The sequence below is a fragment of the Xenopus laevis genome, chromosome 8L (assembly GCF_017654675.1).
Source record: "Xenopus laevis strain J_2021 chromosome 8L, Xenopus_laevis_v10.1, whole genome shotgun sequence".
Classification (NCBI taxonomy): domain Eukaryota; kingdom Metazoa; phylum Chordata; class Amphibia; order Anura; family Pipidae; genus Xenopus; species Xenopus laevis.
The window spans coordinates 118,239,903-118,262,150 of NC_054385.1; the positions used below are offsets into that span (position 1 = coordinate 118,239,903).

A 22,248-nucleotide genomic window follows, 5' to 3' on the forward strand; every position below is an offset into this window, starting at 1 on the left:
CCAAGGTGACTTTTAAAAAACTCGTAATTTATAAAAAAAATAAAAAAGTAGGTTATTATAAGGAATATTATAAAAATGTTGTACATTATTTAATATAATTCAGCCATTTCAGTGAGTCTGTGACAGGAATGAGATTACTAAGCACAGATAATTATCTTCATAATAATCACTATGGAAAAAAGGATCTGTCGCATTTCAGTGAATAAATGTGAAGTAATTCGGAACTAAACAAGCGTGTTATGAATCATTCCTCTGCAACACAAAGGAAGATCCCACTTTGGCCAATGTATACACTATTGAACTCTGCACATCGCTGCATCTCTCCCATGGCAACAGAATCTAGTCACGACCTCGTTCTGATAGGTCGCTGTCAACCCTTTGCCCGCCCATTCGGTCTGTCTCGTCTTCTTATTGATTCAGCGCTTTGCCGTCAAAACGGTGGGAGGTCCGTTGCCTTGGTTTCCGATTTCTATTGGACAGGCGTGATGTAATGTCCCACGCTGATTGGCTACTAGCTATTCCGCCTAGCGGCGGGGGGAGACTGGGCCCGCCATTCTGGTCTGTGACGTCAGGCGCGGAGGCCGCCATTTTGGAGCGGAGAGAGTGGTGTTGGACGGATTGAGGCGCCCGGCGGGAGAGCCGTTATCTTCCGTTCGTTTCCCTTCCCCCCTTTTAGCCGGTAACATGTCGGATAAATACATAGGAGACTCACACCTGGAAGAGACCGGCGAGGAGAAGCAGGTATGGAGGGTATCGCTGAGACTGCTTGTATGGATGCCTCCATGGCGCCTACATATGAAACGGCAAAACCTCAGGGACATTGGTGACTTGTCCAGGAAGGGATTGCAGGGTCAGTGCCCTTAGTACCCAGTGCAGTGTGATGATTGGTTGCTGCTTCTGTCATTAACTCCTGTGCGGGCGTGCGATTGGCTGACAGGGAGCTGTCAGTGGAGTGGGAGGGTGTAGCGTTGCTAATGGATTTGGGGGATCCCCACAAGTATAAATGTCTGCTATTCGCCATTGCACTTGTGTCTAAAGATTTCATGTGTGAGGGCGGTGCATGCTCTACATGTTGAGGCTTCATGGACACCAAGTCCTCCCTTGTCCCTCAAAATGTTCATATTAGTAGTAGTAGATCCTTCAGCTTCACTGACAGTCGCCAGGCCACCAGCAAATCCCCCACATCTTCCTATAGAAGGCAAGTGTGCTTAAAGGAGAAGGAAAGCTACAGAGACAGTTTATTTCCAATAGATTAATGACAATAGTGCAAGCTTTAACACTATATTTATTCTGTAGAATGCGTTTCCATACTAGAGTAAAGCGCTGTAGAAGCTCTCTCTGTTTGTGTAGGATAGCAGCTGCCATATTAGCTTGGTGTGACATCACTTCCTACCTGAGTCTCTCCCTCATAGCTCTGGGATCAGATTACAGCAGGAGAGAGGAGCAAACTGAGCATGCTCAAGCCCAAACCCTGGAGGTTTAAACTGAAAGAAGGAAGTCTGGTACAGAAGCCCATGAGTACACAATAGAAGGAAAGAAATGTGGTGTTTCTTTAAATAGAGGACTTAGAGCAGCATTACTTTGAGGGTTTACTGGTGTATTTATATAGAGCTTTCTGATAAAGCTTAGCCTTTCCTTCTTCTGTAAGAGGTAGCAGTGCTATAGATTAGCTCATTTATTGCCCAAGAGGTGCCGCCCAATAACATCTTTGTTACGGTTTTTTGATGGTGCCTGTGCCTCCCTTTATTATAGCTGCTGAACGAAGCTTTTATTTACCTACAATAACAGGGTGACTCCCCTGTGTACGGCCTGATGACAGAACTTTCTGTTTTGTTCTCGCGCCTATTCAATCTAAACTGCAGTGTGGCCCCGTCTGTCAACTCTCTCTCTTTTTTTGCACCTGCCAATCGATCTTCCTCACTAAGCGCTGAGATATAATTAATCCTTATTGGATGTGATATGTTTTCGTAAAAGTGGCCTACTTTCTGATAATGTGCAAGTGAAGATGGCTGCAAGGAATAAGCTCCTTGGACCAGTGTGATATATATATTTTTTACCTGAACAGGAACACTGGTCTGAACCAATATTCGTAGCGATTGAATGCACTGTAGGGTCTTTAACGTATTGGCTTCCCCCAATGTATTAATCTTTACTCATCCTTTAAATATAATGCTAACGTTGTTCAGCAGTGTCTCTTAGTTCAACGGGGCGATTGATATTGTATTTCCAGTTTGAGAATTCGCCACCTGAAAAACTTGTAGGGAAAGTAGATTGTAAGCTCCACTGGGACAGGGGGCTGTATAACACACACACACGTTTTCTGTTTGATCGTACTCATTTATGATTAGGCTTTATTTTAAGTTTTATAGGTGGCATCCAAACCGCTGTGGAATATACTTAACTAGGGATGCACCGAATCCAGGATTAGGTTAAGGATTCGGCTGAATCCTTGTGCCTGGCCGAACCGAATCCTAATTTGCATATGTAAATTAGGGGCTGTAGGGAAATCATGTGACTTTTCATCACAAAAGAAGATTTTTTTTCCACTTTTTCCTTTCCAGCCCCTAATTTGCATATGCAAATTAAGATTCGGGTTTGGTATTCCGCCAAATCTTTCCCAAAGGATTCGGCCGAATCCCAAATAGTTGATTCGGTGCATCTCTAATAGTTAGAGGAAGGAGAACAGAGCGTACAGGGAGGGAGGTTTCCTAATACTCTCACTGGGGGGCCCAGCAAGAAGAGGGAGCGGAGACTGGGTCCTGTGTAATGAATGGTTTCATAGTTACCATAGGCTTATAGTCATAATATTCTAATTTAAATAAGAATGTTTTTTTTAACTTTTGGAGAATGAATGGGAGCTTAGTGTGAGACTATTGAAGACCACTATGCCAGACAGAAGTTTCATCAGCTTTTATGGGGAGACCCAGAGATAGTGAAAGAGTTTGGAGCTTCCATTCCGACGGCAAGTGCAGCCCCATGTAATTAACTCTCTTTCTCCATACTGAGGCCAACAGGGAAGCTGTTTTTAAAGGAGAAGGAAAGCTACCAAAGCAGTTTATTGCCAAGGCTACAACGTTATATTAATTCTGCAGAATGCTTTACCATACCTGAGTAAACAGCTCTAGAAGCTCTCTCTGTTTAGGATAGCAACTGCCATATTAGCTTCCTGTGCCATCACTTCCTGCCTTAGTCTTTCCGTGCTCACTCATAGCTCTTGGCTCAGATTATAGCAATGAAGGTTATGAACCATATCCCTGTGGGTCCATGCCTGGGGGGAACCATGGTTATAACCGATTTCCCTTAAAAAATAAAGAGCGAGAAATTCCCAGGTGGCCATAAAGCATTCATGTTAATTTACCCCTAACACGTCTGCAAAACAAGCCCTTATCTGAGATTCACAGTATGTTGCAAGCCCTGTTAGGACCTGAACACGTGTCCACATATCTCTTTTCACTTTCCTACAAACTTCAATGCAGAAGGGGGACAGAAGCAATAAATATGCAGTGTATCCCGCCGTGTGCTGCTTGCTTCCAGCATGATGCATCTGCAGCCATCAGAATGTTGAAAGACTTTTCCATCTTAGCTCTCTAATGAGCGAGGAGGGACAAATTAACAGCTCCGTCACCGTGACAGCAGCAACTGTGCTCCCTCGGGAACATCCTAAATTCCTGCATTGACGGCCATGCTCGGGAGCCGGGACTACTAACCACGTCGTCTTACATGTGTTTTTTTTTTTTTTCCCCCGTTGCCAAGGGGAAGAAAAAAACGCTCCGCAAATCTCTTGTGAATTTCTGGCAGCTGTTTACCTTGCTTAACAACCTGACTTTCCAATTGCCTTGAGTAGTCGGGGGCGAACGTCAGATTGGTGCTGTTTTTCTCATCCAAAGGGATGAAGAATATAGACACGTAGAGGTGCTTGGCTTTGGGCTCCTCGGGGGCTTTCAGATAAAAAACTGAAGGTTTGTAGTTCTGTGAGCAAATCTAACGGTTTCTGTGGGGCTGCGTTTGCGTCACAGTGGATCATCCTATGGTGGTTCTGGTATTATTTCTTCTACAGGTATGGGACCTGTTATCCAGAATGCCCGGGACCTGGGATCTTTCCGTAGTTTGGATCTTCATACCTTAAAGGGATATTGTCGTGGGAAAACATGTTTTTTTTTCAAAACGCATCAGTTAATAGTGCTGCTCCAGCAGAATTCTGCACTGCAATCCATTTCTCAAAAGAGCAAACAGATTTTTTTATATTCAATTTTGAAATCTGACGTGAGGCTAGACATATTGTCTGTTTCCCAGCTGCCCCAAGTCATGTGACTTGTGCTCTGATAAACTTCAGTCACTCTTTACTGCTGTACTGCAATTTGAAATAATATCACCCCCTCCCTTTCTCCCCCAGCAGCCAAACAAAAGAACAATGGGAAGGTAACCAGATAACCACTCCATAACACAAGATAACAGCTGCCTGGTAGATCTGAGAACAACACTCAATAGTAAAAGCCAAGTCCCACTGAGACTGATTCAGTTACATTGAGTAGGAGAAATAACAGCCTTCCAGAAAGTCGTTCCATCCTAAAGTGCAGGCACAAGTCACATGACTGGGGCAGCTGGGAAACTAACAATATGTCTAGCCCCATGTCAGATTTCAAAATTGAATCTAAAAAAAATCTGTTTGCTCTTTTGAGAAATGAATTGCAGTGCAGCATTCTGCTGGAGCAGCTTTATTAACTGGTGCATTTTGGGAAAAAACATGTTTTCCCAAGACAGTATCCCTTTTAAGTCTACTAGAAAATCCTGTAAACATTAAATAAACCCAATAGGCTGGTTTTGCTTCCAATAAGGATTAATTGAATCTTAGTTTGGATCAAGTACAAGGTACTGTTTTATTATTACAGAAAAAAAGGAAATAATTTTTAAAAATTTGGATTCTTTGGATAAAATGGAGTCTATGGTAGATTTTCTTTTCCATAATTCGGAGCTTTTTGGATAACGGATCCCATACCTGTATATGTGAATAACAAATCTGTTTGTAGCTTCCCTGTGTGTGTGTGTGTGATGAAGCCTGATCATTGTGTCCCATGTAGTATTTTAATCTATTAATTTGTATATAAACAAGAAACATGTTGCCACAAGCTCTGGTGGCGGAGATAAATGCTCCCTGTCCTTTATTGTATTGGGTATTTGGAAAAACGAAATGCCTCATCTATTAGGTATGCAATTCTAAAAGGCAGTTTTTTGGAACTAGTGTAGGTATGGGATCCATTATCCGGAAACCCGTCTCCCATAGACGGCATTGTATCCAAATAATCCACATTTTTTAAAAAGGATTTCCTTTTTCTCTAATAATAAAACAGTAACTTGTACTTGGATAAAAGGTCCCATACCTGTACAGTGGTTCTCTGGGGGCCACATGATGAATCTTCCCTGATTTTCTAGTAGACTTAAGGAAGGAAGATCTAAATTATAGAAAGATCTGTTGTGCAGAAAACCTCAGGTCCTGAACATTCTGGATAAAAGGTCCCATACCTGTACAGTGGTTCTCTGGGGGCCACATGATGAATCTTCCCTGATTTTCTAGTAGACTTAAGGAAGGAAGATCTAAATTATAGAAAGATCTGTTGTGCAGAAAACCTCAGGTCCTGAACATTCTGGATAAAAGGTCCCATACCTGTACAGTGGTTCTCTGGGGGCCACATGATGAATCTTCCCTGATTTTCTAGTAGACTTAAGGAAGGAAGATCTAAATTATAGAAAGATCTGTTGTGCAGAAAACCTCAGGTCCTGAACATTCTGGATAAAAGGTCCCATACCTGTACAGTGGTTCTCTGGGAGCCGCATGATGAATCTTCCCTGACCACCAGCATAGCCACATATATTATAACTAAAGAACTAATAGGGGACATAGAGATTTTACATAAAGCTCTTCTGTGTTCTTCACTTGCAAATTACATTTTTTTTTATTTATGTTTTTTACGTTTTCATGATATTAATGGTTTTACACTGCTACACCCACAGGCAGAACAGCAGAAGCTTAAGGTACTTATGCAAGAGGTGACTCCTGACCCTTCTCTGCTCAGTTGTAATTATTGAGCGACAGACCTGAACAACTACAGCAAGATACAGAAACGGGGGTTTGTAAAGAAGAAGGAAAGGTCTAATCTCTGCGGATAGCCAAATGTTAGCCGGCGTATGGTGCAGTAGAGTGAAAAGGCGGCTGTTCGGATAAAGTTCAGCTTTTCGCTCTATTGCGCGTGTGTAGTATTAAAGGGGAAGCAGGATGAATATCGCAAAGTGGGGCAGTTTTCACCTAACAGAAGCGCTAGCCCTGGCTATCGGGTAAGGGATTATAGCCTCAGAGAGGTGCCTAATATTTGGCACCCCCAGTGATTTAACCTTTCCTTCTCCTATAAATATCACATAAAATCCAGGGAGTATATAATATAGCAGGAAATATTGCTGGCTCTTAATGGCAACAGGAGAGCAGCATCAGGGCCGTCCCAACAAGGGCTCAATTAAGCGTATTTTATGGCTGCTACATCTACCCATAGGCTTTTTGCCGATAATCATGATGTTTCTTGGATCGAGCTCATAGATATGTTGGTAATCGGCTCATCGATTCTGCATATCGGGTAAATGAGAAGGAAATTTCAATTGCCACTCCCTGCTTTCTTGCCCAATGAGTATATGTGAAATAGTATAGGCAATCCCATTAAAGGGATTTTTATGATGTAGTTTTTATTTCTAAATTACACTGTTTACACTGCAAATAATTTACTCTACAATATAAGATTTCATTCCTGTATTTTTTTTTTAGTTGTAATATTGGTGTGTAGGTGCATCTCCGGTTATTTTGCCTGGTCATGTGCTTTCAGAAAGAGCCAACACTCTAGGATGGAACTGCTTTCTGGCAGTCTGTTGTTTCTCCTACTCAATGTAACTGAATGTGTTGCAGTGGGACCTGGATTTTACTATTAAGTGTTCTTAGATCTACCAGGCAGCTGTTATCTTGTGTTAGGGAGCTGTTATCTGGTTACCTTCCCATTGTTCTGTTGTTAGGCTGCTGGGGGGGGGGTGATATCACTCAAACTTGCAGTACAGCAGTAAAGAGTGACTAACGTTTATCAGAGCACAAGTCACATGATTGGGGGCAGCTGGGAAACTGAAAATATGTCTAGCCCTAGGTCAGATTTCAAAATTAAATATACTCTTTTGAGAAATGGATTTCAGTGCAGAATTCTGCTGGAGCAGAACTATTAACTGATTTACTATTAACTTGACAATATCCCTTTAAAGGGGCTGTAAGTGCTGTGCAATCATTGATTCACAGTATCATTACAATTATCCTTTTGCACAGATGATTCTCATTCCCATTAGTCCCAGTGGAGCCTACAATGTAAGGTACGTATTCCACTTACACAGCACGGTCACTTTCACCTGGAGCCAATTCAATTGCCTGTAGGAAACCCGCAGAGATGCAGAGAGAATATACATTGTAAATGTTCAGTGTATCTTTGCAGTTTTCTTGGTTGTAGCTTGTTGCAGAGATCTTCTGGAATGCTTCTGTATTGATGTGGTGAGAGAGTAAAAAAGGAAGATTCCCCACTAACATATGCGGCATTATATTTGTATTTCAGGACTCCCAAGAAAAGGAAGCCGTGACTCCCGAAAAAGCAGAGGAGCAAAAACTGAAATCCAAATACCCTAATTTAGGACAGAAACCTGGAGGTTCAGACTTCCTGATGAAAAGGCTTCAAAAAGGAGTAAGTAAAGTTACTTTGCTTTAGGTGGGTTTAAACTGTCCCTCGAATACGTTTAGGTTTATTTTATATGGCCTTTAATGGGTTATTATACTGGTAAATATTTCTGCAGAATGGAATTTAAAGGGCACCAATCATAACACACACACTATGTCAAAGTTCAAGAAATCCGATTTTAAACCAGTTAGAATTGTTTGTGTATAATGAAAATCATCAGCTCACTATTCCTTCTGCAAGATCTCCCCTATCTCCACTGCAGTTCTAGCTGAGGCAGCCATCTTGGATTTCACTGACTCTTCCTACTTATATCTTCCCAGCCAACTGCAGCTCTGAAATCTCGCACATGCTCAGTTAAAATTCCTTGGTTTCCAAATCAGCCAAACCTGTGTGTTAGCTGCTGTACAGTAGTGCTGCCACCTGCTGGAAGTTAGTGTGTGCCCTTCATTTGCATAATAACATCACCAGCAGGGGACAAGATAGGGAAATCTCCTGATACTTCTTCTACTGGAGGAGTTTACTAAAGCTAGGCATTCTGGGTAGAATACTCAGGGCAGTGCTACAATCTGAGCATGCCTGTGAACTCATTTGCATGTTATAGTCTCAGTATGAACTCTCTCAAAGAAAAAACCCATTTGACATAGTAAGGGATTTTTTAAAAACTGCTGATTTTTTGTTTTTTTTTAACTAAACATGTTTAGGTTGTACTGGTCAGATTGCTAATATGTGTTTGATTTTGGCTGGTGCACTTTAATATAATAGAAGAGTTATGATGACCTCTCAGACCAATGGGTGGTTCACCTTTATGTTAACTTTTGTTACGTTATAGAAGGGCCAATTCTAAGCAACTTTTCAATTGGTCTTCATTATTTATTTAGTTTATAGTTTTATAATTATTATTTATTTCTTGACTCTTCCCAGCTTTCAAATAGGCATCGTTGACCCCATCTACAAAACAAGTGCTCTGCAAGGCTACACATTTATTGTTATTGCTACTTTTTATTACTCATCTTTCTATTCAGGCCTCTCCTATTCACATTCCAGTCTCTTATTCACATCAATGAATGGTTGCTACGGTAATTTGGACCCTAGCAACCAGATTGTTGAAATTGTAAACCGGAGAGCTTCTGAATAAAAAGCTAAATAACTGAAATACCACAAATAATAAAAAATGAAAACCAATTGCAAATTGTCTTAGAATATCACTCTCTTCATCATACTAAATGTTAATTTGAAGGTGAACAACCCCTTTAATCTTTATATGAACAAAAATGTAAAGTAATTATTACACCTAATGAATCCCTTCTGTGTTTGTTACTGGATTCAATTTTTAAAAGTAAAATGAATTTTATGGTGCAATCTAAATATTTATATGTATTTATTACTCACACGCGACTGGTCCGCATCTATCCTCGTGGTGGCCCTCAGTCAGCCGGACTCCGCACCTGGCAAATTGGCAACATCCAAGAAAGTGAGATAGACTGGAGCCAATAACCACGGGATATTAGAGTAAAAGAAAAAAGTCTTTATTTCCAAGCATCTTTAAAAACACAGACAGGCATTCTCCTGAGGCTGTACAACTAAACCATGGCGTGTCTAGTCACCTGACGCGTTTCGTGCCTCTCTTTGGCACTTCATCAGAGGTGGAGTCTGTTCCTAGCTCTCTGTCTTATATAGTGAGTACAATTAAAACAATACACCCATTAAAATTAGCATATTACACTCATGGTTTGTTTTCAGGCTACATTTTTTCTATTTCCTCTATGTATCTATATGGGAACATTTAGTTACAATTTATATAATAATCGGAATCTCAATAAATACAAATTATTCCAGTAATTTTGAATTCACTTAGGTTTAAAGGAAACATGAAACCTCCCAATCACTATTCAATCCTTGTGGGAGGCGTGTTTTTAATGTGAAAATCCAGTATACCTCCCTTTGATCTATTTTTTTCTGCAGATCTCCTCCTCTCACCCCTAGTTTAACCAGTTCTATACCTTGAAATTTTATTAGGTTGAAATTACCATTATGATTTAACATAATATGTTTACTTATAGCTGATACTCTCCTATGGTTATAACCAATGTGGTCCAAGTTGTTCAGATTAATAGGTGTGAGATGTTCTCGTACCCGTTCTTTTAAAGATCGGCATGTGCGGCCCACATATTGTATGCCACATTCACACGTTGCTAAGTAAATTACACATTTAGAGTCACAATTAATGTAACTACGTATAGGGTAATTTTTTCCAGTTACAGTGCTGTTAAAGCTTTCTTTTATCATTATATGTTTACAAACCTTGCATTTGTTTTTACCACATTTATAGCACCCATTTTTGTTTAACCATAGATTACTTTTTTTTCCCGTTCTTTTGTGTGAGTATAGGCTGGGGGAGACATCACTTGCAATTGTTCTATTACGTTTAAATACATATCTAATATTATTCAGAACTGATTGGTCCAATAGTGGGTCCATTCTGAGGACCTCCAATCTTCTATTAATTATTTTCTTAATCTGATTTGCTTGACTGCTAAAGGGAGTGATAAACAATGTTGATTTTTCATTAAAGTGTCTTTGCGAATTATTTGTTTTTTTAGCTCGCTTGTTATTAGATTTTTTATTTGAGGTTCTACTTAGGAGATCATGTCTGGAGGTGGCCACTGCTCTCTCATAAGCCTCTTTGATATCTCTCGTATCGTATTCCCTCTCCAGCAGTCTATCCCAAAGTGCCATGGCTTGGTCCTGAAAGGCATCCCAAGTAGTGCAAATACGTCTTAGACGCAAGAATTGCCCCACTGGTATGCCCCTCAGGACCGATTTGGGATGACAGCTGTCGGCTCTTAAAATGGTATTTCTCATAATGGGTTTCATATATACATCACATTCTATTTTGTCATTAATGGTACCCTTCAGAGAAATATCCAAAAATTCAATTTTGTTTTTTTGCCAATTATGTGTAAAATGTAAATTATGATTATTGGTATTACAGTATTCCACAAAAGTGATTGCTTCCTGTTCAGTACCCTCCCAAATTATAATCAAATCGTCTATATAACGTTGGTAACTTTTTATACAGTGTCTGAAGGGGTTAATGTGTCCATAGATGTTGCACCGTTCCCACCAACCCATTACTAGGTTAGCATATGTGGGGGCAAATTTTGCCCCCATTGCGGTGCCCCGTCTCTGGAGGTAAAAAACCCCGTCAAACATAAAGTAGTTATGTGTTAGGAGGTATTCAATACTGAGCAGGATAAACCGTTGTGTATCTGTGTCATAGATATTTGAATATAATAGCCAAAATTCAATGGCCTTCATTCCTGTTTCGTGCTGTATACTGGTATATAAAGAAGTGACATCTAGTGTCAACCAACTATACTCCGGTGACCAGTCAATTTTTTCCACTATATTTAAGTAGTGGCCAGTGTCTCTTACATATGATGGCAACAGTTTAACTATGGGTTGTAACATGTTGTCAACAATACGAGAGAGATTCTTAAATATAGTGGAAAAAATTGACTGGTCACCGGAGTATAGTTGGTTGACACTAGATGTCACTTCTTTATATACCAGTATACAGCACGAAACAGGAATGAAGGCCATTGAATTTTGGCTATTATATTCAAATATCTATGACACAGATACACAACGGTTTATCCTGCTCAGTATTGAATACCTCCTAACACATAACTACTTTATGTTTGACGGGGTTTTTTACCTCCAGAGACGGGGCACCGCAATGGGGGCAAAATTTGCCCCCACATATGCTAACCTAGTAATGGGTTGGTGGGAACGGTGCAACATCTATGGACACATTAACCCCTTCAGACACTGTATAAAAAGTTACCAACGTTATATAGACGATTTGATTATAATTTGGGAGGGTACTGAACAGGAAGCAATCACTTTTGTGGAATACTGTAATACCAATAATCATAATTTACATTTTACACATAATTGGCAAAAAAACAAAATTGAATTTTTGGATATTTCTCTGAAGGGTACCATTAATGACAAAATAGAATGTGATGTATATATGAAACCCATTATGAGAAATACCATTTTAAGAGCCGACAGCTGTCATCCCAAATCGGTCCTGAGGGGCATACCAGTGGGGCAATTCTTGCGTCTAAGACGTATTTGCACTACTTGGGATGCCTTTCAGGACCAAGCCATGGCACTTTGGGATAGACTGCTGGAGAGGGAATACGATACGAGAGATATCAAAGAGGCTTATGAGAGAGCAGTGGCCACCTCCAGACATGATCTCCTAAGTAGAACCTCAAATAAAAAATCTAATAACAAGCGAGCTAAAAAAACAAATAATTCGCAAAGACACTTTAATGAAAAATCAACATTGTTTATCACTCCCTTTAGCAGTCAAGCAAATCAGATTAAGAAAATAATTAATAGAAGATTGGAGGTCCTCAGAATGGACCCACTATTGGACCAATCAGTTCTGAATAATATTAGATATGTATTTAAACGTAATAGAACAATTGCAAGTGATGTCTCCCCCAGCCTATACTCACACAAAAGAACGGGAAAAAAAAGTAATCTATGGTTAAACAAAAATGGGTGCTATAAATGTGGTAAAAACAAATGCAAGGTTTGTAAACATATAATGATAAAAGAAAGCTTTAACAGCACTGTAACTGGAAAAAATTACCCTATACGTAGTTACATTAATTGTGACTCTAAATGTGTAATTTACTTAGCAACGTGTGAATGTGGCATACAATATGTGGGCCGCACATGCCGATCTTTAAAAGAACGGGTACGAGAACATCTCACACCTATTAATCTGAACAACTTGGACCACATTGGTTATAACCATAGGAGAGTATCAGCTATAAGTAAACATATTATGTTAAATCATAATGGTAATTTCAACCTAATAAAATTTCAAGGTATAGAACTGGTTAAACTAGGGGTGAGAGGAGGAGATCTGCAGAAAAAAATAGATCAAAGGGAGGTATACTGGATTTTCACATTAAAAACACGCCTCCCACAAGGATTGAATAGTGATTGGGAGGTTTCATGTTTCCTTTAAACCTAAGTGAATTCAAAATTACTGGAATAATTTGTATTTATTGAGATTCCGATTATTATATAAATTGTAACTAAATGTTCCCATATAGATACATAGAGGAAATAGAAAAAATGTAGCCTGAAAACAAACCATGAGTGTAATATGCTAATTTTAATGGGTGTATTGTTTTAATTGTACTCACTATATAAGACAGAGAGCTAGGAACAGACTCCACCTCTGATGAAGTGCCAAAGAGAGGCACGAAACGCGTCAGGTGACTAGACACGCCATGGTTTAGTTGTACAGCCTCAGGAGAATGCCTGTCTGTGTTTTTAAAGATACTTGGAAATAAAGGCAATCTAAATATTTCCCTGAAAACATTTTGCAGTTTCTCTTGTGCTCGTTTGTCAAAAACACATTCAGTGCCAAAAGTCATTAAATATGTATAGGGCAAGTCTAATCTCCGCCATCTGTTGCGGCCAAATTGTGTCTCACATTTTGTTTTGAGCCGACTTTTACATATAAAACGCTACATAGACGTTTTATTCTAGTTTTCAGCTCAAAAAATAAAAGGGCTGAACCTCTAAATAATACATTTATATATTTGTCGGCTGTTTTTCACAACAATCAAGGAGCGAGGGGTACACCCTCAGGGCAGCATTAAGAACTTGTTCAGTTTGAACGCAAACAAAATAGCAGAGAGCAGGTTTAACTCTTTCAGAATTTAGAGTCAGGAGTTACTATATGACTTGATTCAGACGCCCTAGAACAGTTTGTCCAAAGCTGTGCCGCACAGTTACCTGTGGCTTAAAGTAATAGGCCGTCTTGTCAACTGCCCCAAATTCTTCACAAGCCTTTCGAGGTTTTTGAGGAAGTGCGTAGCCACGAAACGCGTCATTCCTTGGACGCTATGTTTGTAAATCAGATGTGTAAATGAAAATACAGATTGTCCACTTTTACCGGTGATCTGGAAGTTGTCCAGTTCTTCACGGTGGTGGAGTGCGCTGCCGAAACGGTTGTTGTCTTTTTGGTTGAATACCCTGGAACCAGATCCCCCAACAACCATTTTGTTCAAGCATGGGGGGAAAAAAAAGTTCAGTTTAGTGCAAGGTTCTCCTGGATTTTCTAACCCAGCTCTGTAGTTAGTCCACTGCCACAATGATTTCATAAAAGATACCGCTGGTGTGCCCTGTTGGATAGGCAAGTGCTAAATCGGATAGAATGTTTCTCAATACCTCCAACCTACCAACATATTTGACGTAAAATGAGGAAATCTTGATCTGCAAGAGCAATTTTTTTTTTTTTTAAAGATTAAAGGGGTTGTTCACCTTTATTAACTTTTAGTATATGATGTAAAGAGGGATATTCTGAGACCATTTGCAATTGGTTTTCATTTTTTATTCAACAATAAATAATGAAGACCAACTGAAAAGTTGCATAGAATTGGCCAATTTAAAGCCAGAAGGAGAAGAAAGAAGAAGGCAAATAAAAAAAATAAAAAAAAACCAATAATGAGCAATTGCAAAGTTGCTTAGAATTGGCCATTTTATAACATATTAAAAGTTGACTTATAAATAGAGATGATGAAGATAAATCTGTGCTGTAGAGACTGAGCAAGTCAGTGAAAGTGTTCCCTACTAGGATTTGGCAAGGAGGCTACTGAAAGTCTTTTAGTAGTAGCCACTGAGGTGTTATGGATGAAGTATTAGAGTTTGGAATCCAGTAGACAAGTATAACCTGGAGAAGCAGAATGTGTAGCCTAGTGATTGGTCATCTGTAGTGGCTTAAACCCAATTTCCATCAAAAATCTTTTTTATGTAATGAAAGCAGTGTCTGTTCCGCTCTATATATTCTCTGCACTTCTGGTTATGACTCCTGAAAAAGTATAGCAGATGCAGGTCGTCAAGGAGAACAGCCCTCTGCTATATTGATTTAAAGGATAAGTAAACCTTAAAAATAAGTGAACGTAAAATTGATGAGGGGGCTATTCTAAGCACTTTTGCAATGTACATTCATTATTTATATATTTGTAATTCCAAGATATTAAGGGATAGAATATGAATTTTGAATGAATTTTGTTACAACAAATGACCTGCTGGTCATTTTCCGACCATTCTGACCACCAAGTAGTCAAGGAAGTTGTCGTGAGAAAGAGGTTGTTCTGATGTTCTTCTGCAAAGGAAACCTTTCTCAAATCTTTCCTAACCAGAAAATCAGCAAACCAGCCCTCTTTCTTTCTCCTGACAACTTCCTTGACTACTTGGTGGTCAGACTGGTGGGAAACTGAGCAGCAGGTGGCGCTGTTGTAACACAATTCATTCATATTAACAGTATATGTATCCCTTAATATCTTTGAATTTAAAAAAATGAATGTACATTGCAAAAGTGCTTAGAATAGCCCCCTTATTAATTTTACATTCACTTATTTTTAAGGTTTACTTATACTTTAAGAGACTGTGAGTGCAGAGAACAACTCTGACACTCTGCCTTATAGATAAACTGCTGCGTTCATTCTTTACTGTATCAGCTTTAGAGACTAAGAAAACAGGAAGAGCTCATTGCGTGTAAAAGGTCTTTACAGTGGGAACCTTGAAATCCCAGTTTCCAGTCATTGTTTATAAATGTTTAAAGTAAGAGAAAGCTCATATGTCACCGTGAAAGCTTGTAAGGTTTCATCCTCTCTTCTTAACAGGCAGCTGTTCCACCACGATTTAAGGCCAATGTACCATATATATCTGGTTTGTGCGGTTAAGCACGGGGATGATCCTATTATTTAACATAAAGTGTATTCCAGGGGGAATATGTATGTAAATTCTCATGAGAAGCAGCATGTCCCCTTTAATGATGTATAGTGTGTTATGTTTAGGCTCCTTTAGGCCTGAACTCAACGAACGATCCTTGTCGGATGGCGCCGCCGCGAAAAAACATAGATGAGAAGTCAGATGTAGGGATGAGCAAAATTTTTCAATCTGTTTTGCTGCGGAAATGATGCCTTACGTCTTCAGTGGGAGAAAAAAATTGTTGGTCGTCAAAAAAAAAAAAATTGGCGCCCATAGACTAATGCTTTCAGGCAAATTTTTTGCCAAGCGAAATGGGTTACATTTGCCCATCCCTAGTCAAATATAATGGGAGTTGCAGAAAAATCGCAGATATAAACTACATTCCATCCGACACGACTCATGCTGCTTCTTCATCCAACAGTCTCGTCGTGTGTATTTTACAGCTGCAATTTTTCTATCCGTCCCATTATATTTGGACGCGTGCAGCTTCATCCGACTTGTTGCTTGTGTTTTATCTCGGCGACGCCATCCGACAAGAATCGTTCTTGGAGTTCAGCCCTTAGCCCGCACTTCCCGGAGCCTTTCTTCTTTACCCCCTTTTATTGTATCATTGCAGCAAAAGTACTTTGACTCAGGTGACTACAACATGGCAAAGGCCAAGATGAAGAACAAACAGCTGCCGTGCGCAGGGCCAGACAAGAACCTGGTAACCGGAGACCACATCCCTACGCCACAGGATCTTCCGCAGAGGAAGTCTTCACTGGTGACCAGCAAGCTAGCGGGGTAACCTGCCTACTTTTGCTTCTCCACACTGGATCTCTTGCAGTTCACTGTATCATAGAGCTGCGATGCGTCAACTTTTTTTACGTAAATGGATCACCCTGTCAGTGGCAGAAGGATCAGTGTCGCATTGGCTTCCCCATACGGCACGGACCCTTCCGACCCTGACGAAGCTAAGCTATTAACAGTTCACTGAACAAGCTAAGCTATTAACCGTGTTCCGACCAAGCAAGATGCTGCTTGCTTAGAGTTTTGCAGTGGGTGATGGGAAATGTTTTGATTTCTTGGCGCTGAAGAATTTCGCTCAGACTCTTTATTGACCTTTGTTTCATAGTGTAAGATATTAACGATGGGTTTTTGCATTCCTTTGTGCGTGTGACACAGGCATGTCGAGGACTTGCACCACGTCTAAAGACAGTGACGCGGATAAACAGTGGTGCTCCCCGGACGCTATTGTGTCGGTCGACAGAGCGAACAAAGCGAAAACCTTTCGAGGCGGACAATCACCACTCCACTTGTCGAGGAAGGCCTTCTTGCATGGAAAGGAGCACCCATGCACCCGCTGAACTTTATAACTAGAACGTGTAAGATAATAGAGTTTGTGAAATCCACCACATCTCATGGGTGGACGTACAGAGGCTCCAGTCCTCCCGGCTCGTGATTTATTTCGAAGCTCTCTCGGAAAGAGTCGTGTGACCCATCTCCATCACTGCCCTGATTTAGGACTTCGTTACGTGGCCCAGACCACTAGCCAAAAGCCAGTCCAAGATGGGGTTGTATTAACTACTGTAAACGGGGAGGTTTGCCTAGACTTTTAAGCATGGGGTATAGCAAATTAGGGGACACTCCTCTATCCCAGTTGAAAAATATAATAAATAGACTCTTGAGAAGGTTTGCTAAATGCGATACAGTGAGAATAACCGAAAAAGAGGCTCTGTATTTCACTTAGCAGATATTACATGGGAAAATCTGCTCTGGTGCAGGCTGCACTGTTGTGCCGACTGCCCAAGCTCTATTGTGCGTTATTATTACCCAATGTGCATATGCCAAGGACTTCCAATGGAGACCAAACCACCATGGGATTTCCGATTGCACAGAAATAGTAGCTAGTGAGAGCAATACTCTCGTTTAAAAATCATTGACCTTTGCAGTCACATAAACAGGTGCCTGTAGAATATATATATATATATATATATATATATATATATTATATATATATATATATATATATATATATATATATATATATATTATATAACTATATATATATATATATATATATATATATATATATATATATATATATATATATATATATATATATATATTATATACACTATATATATATATATATATATATATATATATATATATATATATATATATATATATATATATATATATATATATATATATATATATATATATAAACACTATAGCCACAAGCTATTAATTATAGCCCAGTATGTGGCACGGTCAGTCTCATGTTAATGCCCTGCTTTGTGACACCAAGGGTCTGCTTTACAGCCTGAATCACAGCACATTAAATAGATCATAAAATAATCTCCTGCTGGTAATAGAAGAAACATATCCTTTATGATGAGTCAGTCAGGTTTAAAGCTTTCTTTGGAGACACCAATGGGTAGGTGCCCGTGTGTATATCATCATCATCATCTGTTAATCCCCCGGGGCAAACGCTGGCAAAGAACATTCAAGCGGCCACACCTGAAATACTATTATACAACAAACAGGCCACACTCCTGGGAGAGCACGCTCAATCTTTATACTCATGGAGCAATGTTATGTAAATCTGGGAATAAATCACATTAAAAATGTTAAATTACTTATTAAATGAAGTTTCAGCTTTTTATTTGGTAAACCTTGTGTTTTTAATTCTATGGGATTAACTATACACAGGCTTTGTTGTTAAAGGAAAATTCCAAAATGAATACTTGAGCAACAGATTTATTTCAAATTAAGTGGCATATTAAAGAATCTTGTCATACCGAAATATATATTTAAGGTGGTCTTGCATGGGCAGATTTGAGCTGCTTATTCAGGTCCTTAAGACTGATTCGGCAACTTATATGTCCATGTACGGGGTGTTCTGATGGTCCTCCCATCCGATATCTCCAAAAATCAATGGGGCAGGTTTGATTTTCCCCGCAATCGTGGACCTCATCGGCTAGTTGAGTCTGATCGAAGCCTATTCGCCTTGTTGTAATCCGAACGTACGGCCCTAGCGGATTAGCCCGATAAAGTTCTTCCTTTTGGTGGGTATGTTGGGGAAAGAACCTTGCCAAACGAGTGCATCTTATAGGGTATGGCCACCTTTACTCAGTGTTTAATCTAAAGGCAGTAGGTGCATAGTACGGATGCACCGAATCCAATATTTTGGATTCAAGAGAACCCTTCGCGAAAGATTCGGCCAAATCCTAATTTGCATATGCAAATTAGGTCTGGGATGGGGAAAACATTTTTGACTTCCTTGTTTTGTGCGATCTCCCTCCCCACCCCTAATTTGCATGTGCAAATTCGGTTCGGCCAGGCTGAAGGATCCGGCCAAATCCGAATCCTGCTGAAAAAGGCAAAATCCTGGATTCGATGCATCCCTAGTGCATAGGCACCTCCATCCCTTTAACTGCCCCTAACTTGCTGTCATTTAGTAGGTGCAGCTGCATCTGGGCCCTCTCCATGTAATTAACTGATTCTGGCAGATTTTTGCTGGTGCTCAGAGCAGAGACCAGCAGGGAAGGTAAGTGACCCGTATATTGTCCAGAATGAATATACGGCTTCTTATAAATGACGCTGGCAAAGCAGGAGCCTCTTTGGAAAGAGGAAGAGTCCAGTTAACTTACATATGGGGCCCTAAAATGCTCCAATCAGGCTGATTCCCTGAGTGTCAAATGGTGATGCTTTATGGCATTAGGAGTAGTGATGGTTGGAGATGGGAGGTTTAATAAAGGCTGCACAGCCAGATTATGAGCAAACGCACATTTGTTTCCAGCTACAGGAATCCCAGTGTCTCCTGCAGCTCCCGCTTGAAAGGGGAAAATGAGAGACTTAAAATAAATCAATCCCTATAAACAAGTATTCCCGTATACCTGGCCATAAAACTGGGCTACTTGATGCTGCCATATATTTAAAGGTAAAGAGAATAACATAAATTCTACCTAGAACTCTGGAACAGATCAGTAAAAGGGGGGGGTTGTAGGATGAAGCCTGGGATATGCCACCCCACTTGCTTCCTGTATATATTTCATTTCCCACATGAGGTGGCAGATGGGACACTGACAGTTGTTGAATGTCGGGTATAAAAGTGCTCGGTTGAGATAAATGGGAAAATTTAAATAAAGTTTCTGAAGGCCGTTCCAGTCCTGCCTGTCCGTGTTTTATATTGTCCGATTCTGTTCACTCTCCGTTTTCTGTCCTGCAGTTGTAGCAACTTTGAAATTCAAGAGGCTGTCGGGTGCGTAATTGAGATAATGCCGGGAAATTCAGTAAACTTAAAGGGATACTGTCGAGGGAAAACTGGTTTTTTTTCAAAGCACTTAATAGTTTTGCTCCAGCAGAATTCTGCACTGAAATCCATTTTTAAAAGAGCTGAGCTGAATTTTTTTTATTTAATTTTGAAATCTGACATGGGGCTAGACATATTGTCAGTTTCCCAGCAGCCCCAGTCATGTGACTTGTTCTCTGATAAACTTCAGTCACTCTTTACTGCTGCACTGCAAGTTGGAGTGATATCACCCCCTCCCTTCCCCCATGCCCCAGCAGCCTATCAGTAGCCTAACAATAGGAGGCTAACCAGATACTGTAGCAGCTACCTTACGCCTCTGCTGAAGGATTTGTTTGCATTGCTAATTGCTCCCTAGTGGTAGATATGAGAATAGCACAAAAGCAGGAAAACGCCTGCTTTTTTCCTGCTTGGGTGCTATTCTCGTGTTTACCACTAAGTGGGAGCACTTTGAGTACTGCAAACACGACTCATGTTGTGGTAAAATTCAATGGGAAAGGGAGAAACAATAGCTTATCTCAAAGCAGTTCCATCCTGAAGTACTGGCTCCTTCTCAAAACTCAAAGCATCGGGCACAATGCACCGAGATGGCTGCAGCCACACCAATATTACAGCTAAAAGGATTAATTTATTGGTTCAGGATTAACATTTTAAATGGTAGAGTGAATTATTTGCAATATAAACAGTCATCTAGAAATAAAAACTCCACCATAAATAGCATGACAGAATCCCTTTAACCATGTGCTTAAAGGAAAATTGTTGTGCACTGAAATAGATGTGGGTATGTTGGTAATTGCATGAAATGCGTGGCACGGTTACGGACATAACTGCAGCAGTTTCAGTGCGGTGTAGATGAAACATTTCTACGGCTGCTGAAATCTGCCTGTACAGAATCTGTATATGTGCCCTGACCCAAAAGCTTACACTCCGCTAACAACTGTCACATATTTAATCCCTTTCTAGACGTGACACTCATCACTAGTTCTTGGCTAACACCACGGCTTTATGGATTAGGAATTTAATACTTTTTATTATTTTTTTTGACAGGATGTCTAGAGATAAATCACTTCCAAGAAACCAGCTCCGACACGCAGGCTTATATGTGCCTCCAGCGCTTTCTAATTGCCTCCCATTAGTTTATTTCTTCTGCGTTTTCTCAGCATGATTTCTGAACACAACATTCTTATCCACATTATTGGTTTATAATGAGCTACAAATATCCTGTAAGTGATATCCTTATAAATGGTGGTTAGTGATGTCATCAGTTCTAATTGGTGCTTAGTGATGTAGTTCATATCACAGAACCCTTCAGTGACTTCTAATATCCTTATCATTTACAGTAGGGGGTACATTATCCCTTATAATACACGAGTGATACTCAGAGTTCCCTGTATAACTCAGCCTGCAGCCTTGTGCCTTTATATGGTCACAGAACCCCTCAGTGACTTCTAATATCCTTATTATTTACAGTAGGGGGTACATTATCCCTTATAATACATGAGTGATACTCAGAGTTCCCTGTATAACTCAGCCTGCAGCCTTGTGCCTTTATATGGTCACAGAACCCCTCAGTGACTTCTAATATCCTTATCATTTACAGTAGGAGGTACATTATCCCTTATAATACATGAGTGATACTCGGAGTTCCCTGTATAACTGAGCCTGCAGCCTTGTGCCTTTATATGGTCACAGAACCCCTCAGTAACTTCTAATATCCTTATCATTTACAGTAGGGGGTACATTATCTCTTATAATACATGAGTGATACTCAGAGTTCCCTGTATAACTCAGCCTGCAGCCTTGTGCCTTTATATGGTCACAGAACCCCTCAGTGACTTCTAATATCCTCATTATTTACAGTAGGGGGTACATTATCCCTTATAATACATGAGTGATACTCAGAGTTCCCTGTATAACTCAGCCTGCAGCCTTGTGCCTTTATATGGTCACAGAACAACCCCTCAGTGACTTCTAATATCCTTATCATTTACAGTAGGGGGTACATTATCTCTTATAATACACGAGTGATACTCAGAGTTCCCTGTATAACTCAGCCTGCAGCCTTGTGCCTTTATATGGTCACAGGACAACCCCTCAGTGACTTCTAATATCCTTATCATTTACAGTAGGGGGTACATTATCCCTTATAATACATGAGTGATACTCAGAGTTCCCTGTATAACTCAGTCTGCAGCCTTGTGCCTTTATATGGTCACAGAACACCCAGAACAGTGACAATTCTTTCTTTCAAGTTCATAAGGGCTATAAAGGGAATCTGAGGAAAGGGGCAATTTCAGCCTCCTAATTCCGACTGCCTCCATGAAAAGCAACTGCCACTATGAGCCGCACATGGGTTCCCTGAACATCATAACAACGTTTTCCTTCACTGAA

At 40.1% G+C, this 22,248-nt stretch overlaps 1 protein-coding gene across 1 annotated transcript; it reads left to right on the forward strand.

Moving 5' to 3' along the window:
* The first annotated feature begins 603 nt into the window (after positions 1–603).
* ensa.L (endosulfine alpha L homeolog) lies at positions 604–17,513 on the forward strand. Its single transcript, NM_001090217.1, is given in 4 exon segments — positions 604–741; positions 7,629–7,754; positions 16,177–16,343; positions 16,725–17,513. Coding segments are annotated over 4 exon segments (378 nt in total). The 5' UTR covers positions 604–684; the 3' UTR covers positions 16,753–17,513.
* The last annotated feature ends 4,735 nt before the right edge of the window (positions 17,514–22,248 follow it).